General features: G+C 52.3%; 1 protein-coding gene across 1 annotated transcript in view; it reads left to right on the top strand.

The window, feature by feature from the left end:
• Positions 1-15613, top strand: part of LOC102686751 (dedicator of cytokinesis protein 2-like) — a 58150-nt gene extending 42537 nt beyond the window's left edge. The window contains exons 28-51 of the mRNA XM_069196076.1: positions 533-627; positions 879-957; positions 1070-1170; positions 2314-2372; positions 3293-3441; positions 4055-4140; positions 4264-4420; positions 5094-5134; positions 5733-5823; positions 6422-6541; positions 7779-7868; positions 8302-8406; positions 9025-9166; positions 9356-9437; positions 9780-9864; positions 10032-10118; positions 10594-10770; positions 10923-11006; positions 11113-11250; positions 11405-11529; positions 12715-12898; positions 13249-13354; positions 13969-14120; positions 14224-15613. Coding sequence (XP_069052177.1) covers positions 533-627; positions 879-957; positions 1070-1170; positions 2314-2372; positions 3293-3441; positions 4055-4140; positions 4264-4420; positions 5094-5134; positions 5733-5823; positions 6422-6541; positions 7779-7868; positions 8302-8406; positions 9025-9166; positions 9356-9437; positions 9780-9864; positions 10032-10118; positions 10594-10770; positions 10923-11006; positions 11113-11250; positions 11405-11529; positions 12715-12898; positions 13249-13354; positions 13969-14120; positions 14224-14298 — 2610 coding nt within the window. The 3' untranslated portion in view covers positions 14299-15613. The remainder of the gene's footprint in view (positions 1-532; positions 628-878; positions 958-1069; positions 1171-2313; positions 2373-3292; positions 3442-4054; positions 4141-4263; positions 4421-5093; positions 5135-5732; positions 5824-6421; positions 6542-7778; positions 7869-8301; positions 8407-9024; positions 9167-9355; positions 9438-9779; positions 9865-10031; positions 10119-10593; positions 10771-10922; positions 11007-11112; positions 11251-11404; positions 11530-12714; positions 12899-13248; positions 13355-13968; positions 14121-14223) is intronic.

The following is a 15613-nucleotide window of genomic DNA, read 5'->3' as shown; positions in this document are numbered from 1 at the left end:
GATAACACTGAAGTCACTAAAGACCAGAATGTATCGAGTAGATACTAGTACCTTGTTCCCGAGGACCCCCTCCCCTCAGAGTCTAGAGCCCCCCCCGTTCACGAGGCCCCCTCCCCTCAGAGTCTAGAGTCCCCCTGTTCACGAGGATCCCCTCCCCTCAGAGTCTAGAGCCCCCCCATTCACGAGGATCTCCTCCCCTCAGAGTTCACGAGGATCCCCTCCCCTCAGAGTCTAGAGTCCCCCCGTTCACGAGGATCCCCTCCCCTCAGAGTCTAGAGTCCCCCAGTTCACGAGGATCCCCTCCCCTCAGAGTCTAGAGTCCCCCTGTTCACGAGGCCCCCTCCCCTCAGAGTCTAGAGACCCCCCGTTCACGAAGATCCCCTCCCCTCGGTCTAGAGCTCCCCTGTGCTGACTTCAGGAGGCGTAGTGAACAGGTGTGAGGATTTTCACTGTGCACTCCGGGTGAAGTCCCAGAGAGATACGAGATCCCGGACAAACAAAGAGACACAATGAGGTCCTCTGACTCTTCCAGGACTTCCTGATGGAGACCTTCATGGTGTTCAAGGACCTGATTGGCAAACACGTCTACCCCTCTGACTGGGTGGGCATGATCATGGTGCAAAACAGGTGAGAGAGCAAGAGGGAGGGAGGGGGAGGAGGAGAGGGAGAGGAGAGAGAGGTGGGGGAGAGGAGGAGAGGATGGAGAGAGGGGAAGGAGAGAAAAGAAGGACAGGAGAAAGGGATGAGGGGAGAGGAGAGAGAGGGGGCAGGAGTGGAGGGAGAGGGAGGATGGGAGAGGAGAGAGGGGGCAGGAGTTGAGGCAGAGGGAAGAGTGAGAGGGAGACAGACAGGGTGGTGACTCTCCTCTGTCTCTGCAGAGTTTTCCTCAGAGCTATCAACACCTTCGCCGACACCATGAACCGCAAATTCCTGGACAACAATAATTTCGAGGTGCAGGTGAGACTGTGCAGTCTGAACAACAGCTCGATCTGTCAGGCTCTCTTCTCTACCTCTCTCCCTGTCTCTCTGCAGTTTCTCATGCTGTCTTTGCCCCTCCCCTCTCTCTCAGCTCTGGAATAATTACTTCCACCTGGCCGTGGCCTTCATTACCCAGGAGTCCCTGCAGCTAGAGCACTTCTCCCCCACGAAGAGGAGCAAGATCCTGAGCAAGTGAGGCCCCCGCCTGTCGCTGGTCCCCGTGGATGCAGGCTGTGTGCTCCTGGTGCGAGGAGGATGGAGGTTATCAGCAGTGCGGATGTGCTCCTGGTGCGAGGAGGATGGAGGGAGTCAGTAGTGCTGATGTGCTCCTGGTGCGAGGAGGATGGATGGAGTCAGCAGAGCTGATGTGCTCCTGGTGCGAGCTGGATGGAGGGAGTCAGTAGTGCTGATGTGCTCCTGGTGCGAGGAGGATGGAGGGAGTCAGCAGTGCAGATGTGCTCCTGGTGCGAGGAGGATGGAGGTTGTCAGCAGTGCTGATGTGCTCCTGGTGTAGGGAGGATGGAGGGAGTCAGCAGTGCTGATGTGCTCCTGGTGCGAGGAGTATGGAGGTTATCAGCAGTGCGGATGTGCTCCTGGTGCGAGGAGGATGGAGGTTGTCAGCAGTGCTGATGTGCTCCTGGTGCAAGGAGGATGGAGGTTGTCGGTAGTGCTGATGTGCTCCTGGTGCGAGGAGGATGGAGGTTGTCAGCAGTGCAGATGTGCTCCTGGTGCGAGGAGGATGGAGGTTGTCAGCAGTGCAGATGTGCTCCTGGTGCGAGGAGGATGGAGGTTGTCAGCAGTGCTGATGTGCTCCTGGTGCAAGGAGGATGGAGGTTGTCGGTAGTGCTGATGTGCTCCTGGTGCGAGGAGGATGGAGGTTGTCGGTAGTGCTGCTGTGCTCCTGGTGCGAGGAGGATGGAGGTTGTCGGCAGTGCTGATGTGCTCCTGGTGCGAGGAGGATGGAGGTTGTCAGCAGTGCTGATGTGCTCCTGGTGCAAGGAGGATGAAGGTTGTCAGTAGTGCTGATGTGCTCCTGGTGCAAGGAGGATGGAGGTTGTCAGCAGTGCAGATGTGCTCCTGGTGCGAGGAGGATGGAGGTTGTCAGCAGTGCAGATGTGCTCCTGGTGCGAGGAGGATGGAGGTTGTCAGCAGTGCAGATGTGCTCCTGGTGCGAGGAGGATGGAGGTTGTCAGCAGTGCGGATGTGCTCCTGGTGCGAGGAGGATGGAGGTTGTCAGCAGTGCTGATGAACTCCTGGTGCGAGGAGGATGGAGGTTATCAGCAGTGCGGATGTGCTCCTCAGCTCTTTTCTGTCTTTCTCCTTTGTTCTGCCCAGGTTCAGCGACATGAGGAGGCTGATAGGCTTCGCTATCCGGGACATGTGGTACAAACTGGGTGAGTCTGTCGGGGTCTCAGTCTGGCCCTCTCCCCCCATCCTCTGTAGGTGACAGAGTCATGAACGTCTGGCATGAACCCATGGTCAATGCAATTGGAAGATGTTTGGAAGACAGTGTCATGGAAACTGAAGACCTACCACCCTGAGCAGAGCCCAGAGGAAATGTGTCAAAGAGTCAGCAAGCCAATGCCTCTCTCTTTTGCTCTCTGTGTCTGTCTCTGTCAGCCCCTTTCTCCCTGTCTGCCATATTCAACCTCAACCTCAAACCCAACAAGCTTTTGGCTTGACTGGTGGATAACAATGTTGCCCAAGCAATAAAAGTTAGCAAAAACACAGACATTTACGGTAAAATCCAATTATTAGACATTTAACGTATAAAATCTGATTTTAGAAGTTCACCATCTGCTCCTCAGGCAGTGACAGGAGATCACACGCTGGGCTGCAGCTCTATTGAGTTTCCTCTCCCAGTAGGATCTGAAGCTGTTCCGGTTCTGTCAGGTGTGGGAATTCTGGGATTAGTTTTGTTATTTTAGGGAAGAATGTTTGTCTGATCCCAGAGTATTTCTCACAGTGCAGCAGAAAGTGCAGCTCTGTCTCTGCTTCTCCCTGCTGGCAGTGGGAGCACAGCCTGTCCTCTCTGGGCAGTCAGATCTGTCTGTGTCCAGTTTCTATGGCCAGGCTGTGGTCACTGAGCCTGTCCTCTCTGGATGGTCAGGTCTACCTGTGACCCTCTCCATGGCCAGGCTGTGGTCACTGAGCCTGTCCTCTCTGGGCAGTCAGATCCGTCTGTGTCCAGTTTCTATAGCCGGGCTATGGTCACTAACCCTGTCCTCTCTGGATGGTCAGGTCTACCTGTGACCCTCTCCATGGCCAGGCTGTGGTCACTGAGCCTGATTCAATGAGACTCTGTGTGTTGCAGGAGCCAATAAGATCTGTTTTATCCCTGGAATGGTGGGTCCCATCCTGGAGATGACCTTGATTCCAGAGGAGGAGCTGCGCCGGGCCACCATTCCCATCTTCTTCGACATGATGCTGTGTGAGCACACCAACACAGGCCACTTCCGCAAGGCAAGTCACTGCCACTGCCCACTGTGTCCCACTGTCAGTGTGTCTGAGTGTGTGACACTGCTGAATCAATGTGTCTGAGTGTGACACTGTGGAATCAGTGTGTCTGAGTGTGTGACACTGCTGAATCAATGTGTCTGAGTGTGACACTGTGGAATCAGTGTGTCTGAGTGTGAGACACTGCGGAATCAGTGTGTCTGAGTGTGACACTACGGAATCAGTGTGTCTGATTGTGAGACACTGCGGAATCAGTGTGTCTGAGTGTGACACTGCGGAATCAGTGTCTGAGTGTGTGACGCTGCTGAATCAGTGTGTCTGAGTGTGAGACACTGCGGAATCAGTGTGTCTGAGTGTGACACTACGGAATCAGTGTGTCTGATTGTGAGACACTGCGGAATCAGTGTGTCTGAGTGTGACACTGCGGAATCAGTGTCTGAGTGTGTGACGCTGCTGAATCAGTGTGTCTGGGTGTGAGACACTGCGGAATCAGTGTCTGAGTGTGAGACACTGCGGAATCAGTGTCTGAGTGTGACACTGCTGAATCCGTATGTCTGAGTGAGCGTGACACTGCTGAATAGTATCGTATTGTATACAATAGTATTGTATTTCATTTCAGTTTGAGAATGAGATCATCCTAAAACTGGACCATGAGGTAGAGGGTGGCGGTGGGGATGACCAGTACATGAGACTACTGGAGACCATGTGAGTGTGTTTGGACCTGTATAAATGTCAGTGTGTTAATTTCATTTCGAGTGTCAGTCTCTTGTCCTGTGTCCTCAGTGTGCAGGAGTGTCAGTGTGTCAGTCTCTTGTCCTGTCTCCTCAGTCTGCAGGAGTGTGCTTCACAGCACTCCCAGATGGTCAAGCTGGTAGACAAGTTTGTGGAGCTGGTGAAGAACCTGCTGGCACGACTGCTGGACTACAGGGCAGTGATGGGCGACGAGAGCAGAAACAACCGCATGAGCTGCACTGTCAACCTATTGGTATGAAATCTGTACAGTTCACTGTGCACAAAGTACTGTACACTGTCACTGTACACACACACTGAGCACAGGCACACATCACTCACACAGTACTGTACACTGTCACTGTACACACACACTGAGCACAGACACACACCACTCACACAGTACTGTACACTGTCACTGTACACACACACTGAGCACAGGCACACATCACTCACACAGTACTGTACACTGTCACTGTACACACACACTGAGCACAGGCACACATCACTCACACAGTACTGTACACTGTCACTGTACACACACACTGAGCACAGACACACACCACTCACACAGTACTGTACACTGTCACTGTACACACACACTGAGCACAGACACACACCACTCACACAGTACTGTACACTGTCACTGTACACACACACTGAGCACAGGCCCACACCACTCACACAGTACTGTACACTGTCACTGTACACACACACTTAGCACAGACACACACCACTCACACAGTACTGTACACTGTCACTGTACACACACAGTGAGCACAGACACACACCACTCACACAGTACTGTACACTGTCACTGTACACACACACTGAGCACAGGCACACACCACTCACACAGTACTGTACACACTACACTGAGCATAGAGAGAATTAGACCACAATTTCATTCTCTGATTTTTTTTTTTCAGAATTTTTACAAAGACAACAACCGGGAAGGCATGTACATCAGGTATTATTATTATTATTATTATTATTATTATTATTATTATTGTTAGTTGTATTATTATTATTATTATTATTATTATTATTATTATTATTATTATTATTATTATAGTATTATTATTACAATAGTAGTATTACAGTAGTAGTGACAGTAGTTGTATTTTCAGGAGCAGTATTATCTTTAGTAGGAGTGGCAGTAGTAGTAGTAATGGCAGGAGTAGTATTATCTTTAATAGTAGTGCCAGTAGTAGTTGTAGTAGCAGCAGGATTGCTGTTTCTGTCATTTGCCCCTTGTAGCTTGGCCCTGGCATACACAGTGTGTGGTTACGTGTTTAATATCGCTGGGGATTGTGTCTCATCAGGGATTAAGCCTTAAAGCCGAGGATCAGTCGGTACGTTGAAATAAAGATGTGCTCAGATTTCAGGAGGAGTGGGGGGACAGAGAACCAGGTGGAGAGAGAAGGAGAGGGAGGAAGAGGCTTCTCTTACAGCAGGGTGCCACCTGCTGGCTGGCCCTGCACACTGTGGCTCTGCAGAGACTGGCGTCCCGGCCCTGTGCCGTTGGTGTAGCGCTCTCACTGACCACTAGTCTGTCTGCCTGCCAGGTACCTGTACAAGCTGAGGGACCTTCACCTGGACTGCGAGAACTACACTGAGGCAGCCTACACCCTGCTCCTGCACACCCGCCTGCTGAAGGTACCAGACAGTGGCTCCCAGCTGTGAAACTGCAGGGAAAGAGAGACAGAAAGATGATTGCGAAGGAGGAAGGGAGAGGGAGAGTGTAAATCCTGTGTCCCCACATCTGTTTCTGGGTCTGTCTGGTTTTGTGTCTGGGTTCCAGCATCTTGTCTCTGGATTTCTTTCTGTGTCTCTGCGTTTGTCTTTCTGAGTCTGTCTCTGTCTCCCTGTGTCTCTCTCTGTGTTCCTGTATCTCTCTCTCTGAGTCTGTTTCTCTGTCCTTGTCTTCACCTCTGTGTCTCATTAGCTCTCTGATTCTGTGTCCCTGTGTTTGTCCCTTGGTCTTTCTCTCTTTGTCCCTGTGCCTGTCTCACTTTCTCTTTCTCTCCGGTCCCTGTGTGTCTCTGTGTCTGTCCCCCTCTGTGTTTGCTCTGTGTGTCTGACGGTGTGTCTCTGTGTCTGTACCCCTCTGTGTTTGCTCTGTGTGTCTGACGGTGTGTCTCTGTGTCTGTCCCCCTCTGTGTTTGCTCTGTGTGTCTGACGGTGTGTCTCTGTGTCTGTCCCCCTCTGTGTTTGCTCTGTGTGTCTGACGGTGTGTCTCTGTGTCTGTCTGCAGTGGTCAGAGGAGCAGTGCAGCCCCCAGCTCATGGTCAGTGACTACCACAGCTCCCAGACCCAGCGGCAGCTCAAGGAGAGTCTGTATGCCACCATCATTGACTACTTCGACAAGGGCAAGGTCAGCACAGTGCCCCCACAGGCTGGGAGGAGCAGCACACTCTCCCTCTGCTCTCCCCCAGTGCACACAGACACAGCGGTCTTTGTCAGAACCAGTACATGGAGTAGCCTATGCCTGCACTGGGCCAGTATCTGAGACGACAACACACAGGCAGGAGGGCACTACAGGCCCTCATGGAATACTCAGCCCTGCAGGCTCAGAGCACGGACCCAGACAGCAGGAACGGTACCAACCTACACCTATGAGCACAAGGTCACAAACAGGAGGAGGGCATTATCAAGCTGTTTCTCAAAAGAAACCAGGGCATAGGCTTCAGCAACACAGCTGGACAGCTCGTTCCACGCTCCCACAGCTCTTTCTGTAAAGCAGTGTCTCTCGTCCTCAGTTTTATAAGCTCTTCCTTATAGTTTCCCCAGGTGTACCATCAGTCTCATGTTCACAACCTGTTGGTTCTGAAGAAATCCTCTGGGCTGACTCTATCAGGACATTTGGGGATTTTGAATACTCGTATCAGGTCCCCTCATAGTCCTCTCAGTCATTTCCTTTTACCAGGGAATCACAGAGATCCATAAAACAAGTAGTATTATATTTATCAGACTTATTTGTCTTTTCCATTTTCTGACCACTTTATCTAATATGGGGTCCCAGGGGAGCAGGAGCCTATCCCAGCAAGCAATGGGCACAAGGCAGGACACACCCTGACCTGGACATCAGCCCATCACAGGAGAGACACCCACACCCACACCCAGGTCCATTTTCCCAGAAGCCGATTAACCTACAAGAATGTCTTTAGACTGTGGAAGGGAACCAGAGCACCGGGAGAAAATCCATGCAAACTTGGGGAGAACATGCAAACTCCATACAGACAGCACCTGAGCTCCAGAATTGAACCCAGGGCCCCAGCTCTACCAGGTGGCAAAACAAACCCTCGCTACTTCTGTCTACTTCACCACATCTAAAGACTTGTGTCCTGTGCTTCTTGCAATCCAGCATGAGTTCAGATGGTGATCAAGAATTCACACAACTGGAGTCTGTTGGTTGCTACTTTCACTAGTTTGCTAATTTAACTAAAGTCATGATCATTAACTAACTTAGAGAGAGCATTGGTCCTAGTACAGATACCTGTGGCACTCCACTGATCACATCACTCCAGTAAGCGGAATATAATGACTTACCTTTCTCTCCAAATCCTTAATCCCCTTCCTCTCTCCCTCTCCCTGCTCCTCTCTCTCCTCAGATGTGGGAAGAGGCCATCTCTCTGTGCAAGGAACTGGCAGAACAATATGAGCTGGAAGTCTTTGACTATGAGCTGTTGAGTCAGAGCCTGGTAATAAAATCACCCCTAAACACACTGTACCCCCAACCGTGCTGTAACCCCAATCATAGCCCCCAATACTGCTGTAACCCAAAATTACTGCACCCCAGTAACAGACCCTAACCCTGCTGTAACCTCAAATTACTGCACCCAAATCACCACCTTCAACCCTGCTGTAACCTCAAATCACCGTACCCCAATCATAGCCCCCAACCCTCCTGTAACCTCAAATTACTGTACCCCAATCCTGCTGTAACCCCAAATTACTGCACCCCAGTAACAGCCCCTAACCCTGGTGTAACCCCAAATGACTGCACCCCAATCACAGCCCCCAGCCCTGCTGTACCCCTACATGACTGCACCCCAATCACAGCCCCCAGCCCTGCTGTACCCCTATATGACTGCACCATAAACACGTTGTCCTCTCACTGCTGTCTCTCCACAGCGCCAGCAGGCAAAGTTTTACGAGAACATCATGCACATCCTGCGCCCGAAGCCAGACTATTTTGCTGTTGGCTATTATGGGCAGGGGTACCCCACCTTTCTCAGGGTAAGAGTCACCGTGCACCCCAACACTCTGTCACTCACTGACACCCCGACATTCACTGAGGCACTGAGACACTGACACTCTGATGCTCTGAGACACTGACGCACTGAGACACTGACACACTGAGACACTGACACAGTGATGCTCTGAGACACTGACACAGTGATGCTCTGAGACACTGAGGCACTGAGACACTGACACACTGAGACACTGACACAGTGATGCTCTGAGACACTGACACACTGAGACACTGACACAGTGATGCTCTGAGACACTGACGCACTGAGACACTGACACAGTGATGCTCTGAGACACTGACACACTGAGACACTGACACAGTGATGCTCTGAGACACTGACACACTGAGACACTGACACAGTGATGCTCTGAGACACTGAGGCACTGAGACACTGACACAGTGATGCTCTGAGACACTGAGGCACTGAGACACTGACACAGTGATGCTCTGAGACACTGAGGCACTGAGACACTCTCTGAGACACTGACGCACTGACGCACTGACACACTGACACACTGACGCACCGAGACACTGACAGTGAAATCACATGAGACTGCTCCATCACCCTGCTGTCTTTAGCCCTCTCTCCCCTGCTCTTCCAGAACAAGGTGTTCATCCACCGCGGGAAGGAGTACGAGCGCAGAGAGGACTTCCAGAGCCAGCTGATGAGCCAGTTCCCCAGCGCCCGGAGACTGAACACCACCACCCTGCCTGGGGACGACATCAAGAACTCCCCCCTGCAGTGTATCCTGGGACACTGAGCGGCAGGCAGAGGGGAGAGAGGGGGGAACAGGGCAGAAGGGGGAGAGAGAGGAACAGGGCAGAGGGGGGAGAGGAGGGAAAGAATATGAGAGAGAGTGGAGAGAAGGAAGAGGGAACACTGTGAGAGAGGGGGAGGGGAGTCGTGTGTCTGACTTGACTCAGTTCACTCAGATATCCAGTGCTTCACAGTCCAGCCTGTCCTGGAGATCCCACCCCGTCTGAAGAACAAGCCAGTTCCAGACCAGATCATCAAGTACGCAGAGCCACTCACACTGACCACACACTGACCAGACCAGATCATCAAGGGCACAGAATCACTCACACTGACCACACTGACCAGACCAGAACATCAAGTACGCAGAGACACTCACACTGACCACACACTGACCACACTGACCCAAGCAGATCATCAAGGGCCCAGAACCACACACTGAGCACATTATTACAGTAGAGGTGTACTCAGTACTCAGGTGTACCCAGACCCTGCGTACAGAAGTGAGCTAAGGCATGGAGCTCGGCACCAGCCCCACCAGTCACAGCGGTGTGCACACTCTCTGTGCACTCTTCTCACTCCCTGTCTCTCTCACTCCTGCAGCTTCTACAAGTCCAGCTACGTGCAGCGATTCCATTACTCCCGCCCGGTGCGCAAGGGCTCTGTGGACCCCAACAACGAATTCGCAGTGAGTTGACGCTGGGCAGCATCTGTGCCTCAGTGTCTGAGCATCTCTCAGTGTGTGTGTCCGGACAGTGTCTCAATGTGTGTGTACACTGTACCGATACACTGTAAGATACTGTACAGACACACACTGACACTTGCTCTCTTCCTGTCTCTCTCCCTCTCTCTCAGTCCATGTGGATTGAGCGAACCACCTTCTTCACCAGCTACAAGCTCCCTGGCATCCTGCGGTGGTTCGACGTTAAAGAAATGACCCACGTGAGTACCTGTGTCGCAGCCTGTCCCTGCCTGTATGATCTGGTGTCTCACTGTCTGCCTCTTGGAGTGATTTAGTCATTATTAACTCATTGATCCCAGGGCTGATTGTAAGAGTAGGGGTGTCACCCGGGTGTCCAGGCTGAACCCCACTCTGGTCTTGTCCAGTTTCTCTCTCCTCCCCTGATCTGTGTGTCGTGGGGCTGCAGGAGGACTGAACCCCACTCTGGTCTTGTCCAGTTTCTCTTTCCTCCCCTGATCTGTGTGTCTTTGGGCTGCAGGTACAGAATAGAGTCACCCAGGTGAGGCTGTACTTCAGTGAGGGTCCCCTCCAGTGTGAAGTACCTTGGGCTTTTAGGGGCTGAAAGGCACCATATTAACTCAGTTAATTGAGTGGGAATGTCCAGTTGGCAGAGAGGGTCCTAGTGGTCAGCATGCATGACTCTCTCGCTGTGTGCCCTTCTGTCTGTGTGAGCAGACCACAATCAGCCCGCTGGAGAATGCCATCGAGACAATGGAGACCACCAATGAGAAGATCCTCACCATGATCAACCAGTACCAGGGTGACGATAGCCTTCCCATCAACCCCCTCTCCATGCTGCTCAATGGCATCGTGGACCCTGCTGTCATGGGCGGATTCGCCAAGTACGAGAAGGTGGGCGTGGTCCTGGATCTGTCTCTGTTTCTCTTTCTGTCTGTCCATAAGTCTCTCTCACCGTCCCTCTGTCTCCATTGCTCCCGCTGCTGCCTCAATCTCCCACAATCCCCCTGTCCCTAACTCATAACCTCTCCCTTGCTGCTCCCCAGGCATTTTTCACGGATGAATATGTCCAGCAGCACCCTGAGGACAGAGACAAGCTGAGCCGCCTGAAGGACCTCATCGCCTGGCAGGTACAGTGGCCAAACCGTCACACTGAGCCCTGATTGGCCAGGGGGTATTTCTGGATTCCTGCTCTGATTGGACGGTGACTCGAGTCTCCCTCCTTCTCTGCCCTAGACTCCCCTCCTGCGGGCTGGAATCCGTCTCCACGGGAAACGGGTGACGGATGACCTCCGACCTTTCCACGACCGGATGGAGGACTGCTTCAAGCAGCTGAAGAAGAAAGTGGAGAAGGAATACGGAGCGCGAGAGCTGGTGAGAGACGGGGGAGCAGAGAAAGATGAAAAAAGATGGGCATCCGTCGTTTCCTCCTCTCTGCTGTCTGTGGCTGGGGCTGCCCTGTGCTGCCACCTGCTGTCCGTGGCTGGTACGGCCGCGGTCAGTGACCTGGACCTGTTCCTCTCTGCAGCCGGAGATGGATGACCGGCGTTCCAGCCGGCCGCGCTCCATGCTGCGCTCCTATCGCCAGTCGCTGATCTCCATCTCCTCCCTGGGCTCCGAGTGCGGTACTCCCACCAAGCTGCACCCAGAGAGGTACTCACTGCGCCTCTGTCCTGTCTCCGCTGGGAGTGTGAGGGTGTGTGCCTAGTGTACCTGCTGGGAGTGTGAGGGTGTGAGTGAGAGTGTGAGAATGTAGTGTAGTGTAAGTGTAGCTTAGTGTGTGTGTGTGTGAGAGAGTGTGAGTGTGCGAGTGTGTGTGTGAGAGTGTGTGAATGTGTGTGCCTAGTGTACCTGCAGGGACAGCTGCACACTGCTGGGAGTGTGAGTGTGTGAGAGTGTGTGTGCCTAGTGTACCTGCTGAGTGTGTGAGTGTGTGTAAGTGTAGTGTGTGTGTAGTGTTAGTGTAGTTTAGTGTGTGTGTAGTGTGCAATGTGTTAGTGTGTGCAGTGTGTGTAGTGTAGTGTGTGAGTGTGAGTGTGTCCAGTGTGTGTGTGTTAGTGTGTACAGTGTGTGTGAGTGTGTGCAGTGTGTGTTAGTGTGTGTGTGTACAGTGTGTGTGTGAGTGTGTGTAGTGTGTGTGACTGTATGTGAGTGTGTACAGTGTGTGTGAGTGTGTCCAGTGTGTGTGAGTGTGTGTTAGAATGTGCAGTGTGTGTGTGAGTGTGTCCAGTGTGTGTTAGTGTGTGAGTGTGTGCAGTGTGTGTGAGTGTATGTGAGTGTGTACAGTGTGTGTGAGTGTGTGTTAGTGTGTGCAGTGTGTGTGAGTGTGTCCAGTGTGTGTGAGTGTGTGAGTGTGTCCAGTGTGTGTGAGTGTATGTGAGTGTGTACAGTGTGTGTGAGTGTGTGTTAGCGTGTGCAGTGTGTTTGAGTGTGTCCAGTGTGTGTTAGTGTGTGAGTGTGTCCAGTGTGTGTGAGTGTGTACAGTGTGTGTGAGTGTGTGTTAGCGTGTGCAGTGTGAGTGTGTCCAGTGTGTGTTAGTGTGTGAGTGTGTCCAGTGTGTGTGAGTGTGTCCAGTGTGTCCAGTGTGTGTGAGTGTGTGTGAGTGTGTCCAGTGTGTGTGAGTGTGTGTTAGCGTGTGCAGTGTGAGTGTGTCCAGTGTGTGTGAGTGTGTGTGAGTGTGTCCAGTGTGTGTGTGCGTGTGTGCAGTACTCCTGGGACAGCCTGTCTCAGTCCTCAGCAGGACAGATGTCTTCTGACAGGATGCAGGAGCTCTGTGTTTGAGCTGAACTGGAAACAGTGACACTAGAGAATGTCTCTCGCTCTTCTAACCCCTGTCAGTTTTGGGGTCCCTGAGTCCCCATCTTCCCGTGCCCCGCCCCGGCCAGAGGATGGGGGGATGGTGGCAGAGGAACCAGTGGAGGGGGAGGTGAGGCTCCGAAAGTCCAAGAAGAAGAGGAAGAGGAGCAGCATGATCTTCATCAGTGAAGAGAGAGAGAGACAGAGCACTCTGGACACCAGAAGAGTAAGAGAGAGAGTGGGGGAGAGAGAGAGAAGGAGGGAGTGAGGAAGGGAGAGAGAGTGAGGGAGTGAGAGAGAGAAGGGGGGAGTGAGGGAGGGAGAGAGAGAGAAGGAGAGAGTGGGGGTTTGAACGAGAGAGAGAAGGAGGGAGTAGGAAGGGAGAGAGAGAAAGAGAGGCAGTTTTTCCCACCTGGGGGCTCTCAGAAGGAAGAAGAGAGCTCTCTGTGCTTCAGGTAATGAAGTCTAGCAGTTATTTTGCGAGCTGAGGCCTGGGGTGGCAGGGAGGGTAATGCAGAGGGGACACGCGTTGCACAGGGGGCTAACAGTGTGGCCGTGCTCGGTGTCGCCCTCTAGCTGTCAAAGAAGCAGGAGTTTCGCAGTGACACCAACTTATCAGAGCACAGCGAGACAAGCAGAGGCCTGTACAGCACCAACTCGCGCTCCCTGCCCACCATCACAGGTAGTGCTCATACGTTACTCACAGTGTGCTCATACGTTACTCACAGTGTGCTCTCTCTGTGCTCATACTTCACTCACAGTGTGCTCATACTTCACTCACAGTGTGCTCTCTCTGTGCTCATACGTTACTCACAGTGTGCTCTTTCTGTGCTCATACTCTTCTCACAGTGTGCTCTCTCTGTGCTCATACTCTACTCACAGTGTGCTCTCTCTGTGCTCATACTCTACTCACATTGTGCTCATACTTCACTCACAGTGTGCTCATACTTTACTCACAGTGTACTCATACTTCACTCACAGTGTGCTCTCTCTGTGCTCATACGTTACTCACAGTGTGCTCTTTCTGTGCTCATACTCTTCTCACAGTGTGCTCTCTCTGTGCTCATACTCTACTCACAGTGTGCTCATACTTCACTCACAGTGTGCTCATACTTTACTCACAGTGTGCTCATACGTTACTCACAGTGCTCTCTCTCTGTGCTCATACTCTACTCACAGTGTGCTCATGCGTTACTCACAGTGTGCTCATACTTTGCTTGCAAAGTACTCACACTACAATAACCTTCTCCTCTATCCCTCTTACTCCCTCTATATCCCTCTCCCTCCGCCCCCCAGGCCTCCCTCTGTCCGTGGCGAACGGGGCGGAGCAGGAGGGCGAGGGGTCCCAGCGTTCCCGGCGGGACAGCAAGTCTGTCTCGGTGTGTCTGACTGACCGCACTGCTGACCGCAGGTCGAAAGGCGTCATCAACCTGCTGTTCAAGACCAAGGTGAGACACAGTGTGTCTCGTTCGCTTTCTCTCTCTGCCTCAGCACCCTTGCTCACTGGTTAAACTCCTCTCTGGCCCTGTCTGTGTGTCTGTTCACCCACAGCTGAGTGGCAAGTCCTCAGAGGAGGGGAAGCCAGCGCCTGACCAGACCAGTAGTGGCTCGTCTACTCACTTCTAATCCCTTCATCATTCCAGCCCTCCAGTCCCAGGTCTCAGACAACACAGCACACCACAGAGCTAATACAACACAGAGCTGTCACAACACAGCACACCACAGAGCTAATACAACACAGAGCTGTAACAACACAGCACACCACAGAGCTAATACAACACAGAGCTGTAACAACACAGCACACCACAGGGCTGTGACAACACTGCACACCACAGAGCTAATACAACACAGAGCTGTAACAACACAGCACACCACAGAGCTAATACAACACAGAGCTGTAACAACACTGCACACCACAGAGCTAATACAACACAGAGCTGTAATAACACAGCACACCACAGGGCTGTGACAACCCAGAGCTGTCACAACACAGCACACCACAGGACTGCGACAACACCGAGCTGTGACAACACAGCACACCACAGGGCTGTAACAACACAGCACACCACAGAGCTAATACAACACAGAGCTGTAACAACACAGCACACCACAGAGCTGTAACAACACAGCACACCACAGAGTTAATACAACACAGAGCTATAACAACACAGCACACCACAGGGCTGTGACAACACAGAGCCGTAACAAGACAGCACACCACAGGGCTGTGACAACACAGCACACCACAGGACTGTAACAACACAGAGCTGTGACAACACAGCACACCACAGAGCTGTAACAACACAGCACACCACAGAGCTAATACAACACAGAGCTGTAACAACACAGCACACCACAGGGCTGTGACAACACAGAGCCGTAACAAGACAGCACACCACAGGGCTGTGACAACACAGCACACCACAGGACTGTAACAACACAGAGCTGTGACAACACAGCACACCACAGAGCTAATACAACACAGAGCTGTAACAACACTGCACACCACAGGGCTGTGACAGTACAGAGCTGGTGATACAGAGTAATGACAATACAGGGTGATGACCACACAGCACAATACATGGCAGTGACAACACAGCACAATTCAAGGCAGTGACAACACAGCACAATACATGGCAGTGACAACACAGCACAATACATGGCAGTGACAACACAGCACATTCAGACCTTTGCAAGGAGGCTGGGGGGCCGTGCAGTGAGAGCTGTGGAATGTGCTGCAGGACACTGGAACTCGAGGAGGCACTGAAGAGGCCGGAGAGAGGCTTTCTTCCTGTACGGTTATATTGTTTCTCATGTGCTGTTTTATATCTTACTTCTCCCGTCTCTGACATCATCTGTTCGGTGATCTGACGGCGTTTCCGGCAGTCTGCGGTTGGCGAAGCCGACGCTTGCTCTAATAAAGAGATGGCTTTGCTGCACA

Source organism: Lepisosteus oculatus, chromosome 11, assembly GCF_040954835.1.
Source record: "Lepisosteus oculatus isolate fLepOcu1 chromosome 11, fLepOcu1.hap2, whole genome shotgun sequence".
Lineage (NCBI taxonomy): Eukaryota > Metazoa > Chordata > Actinopteri > Semionotiformes > Lepisosteidae > Lepisosteus > Lepisosteus oculatus.
Note: the sequence above shows the minus strand (reverse complement) of the source record. Positions and strands in the feature narration are given on the sequence as shown.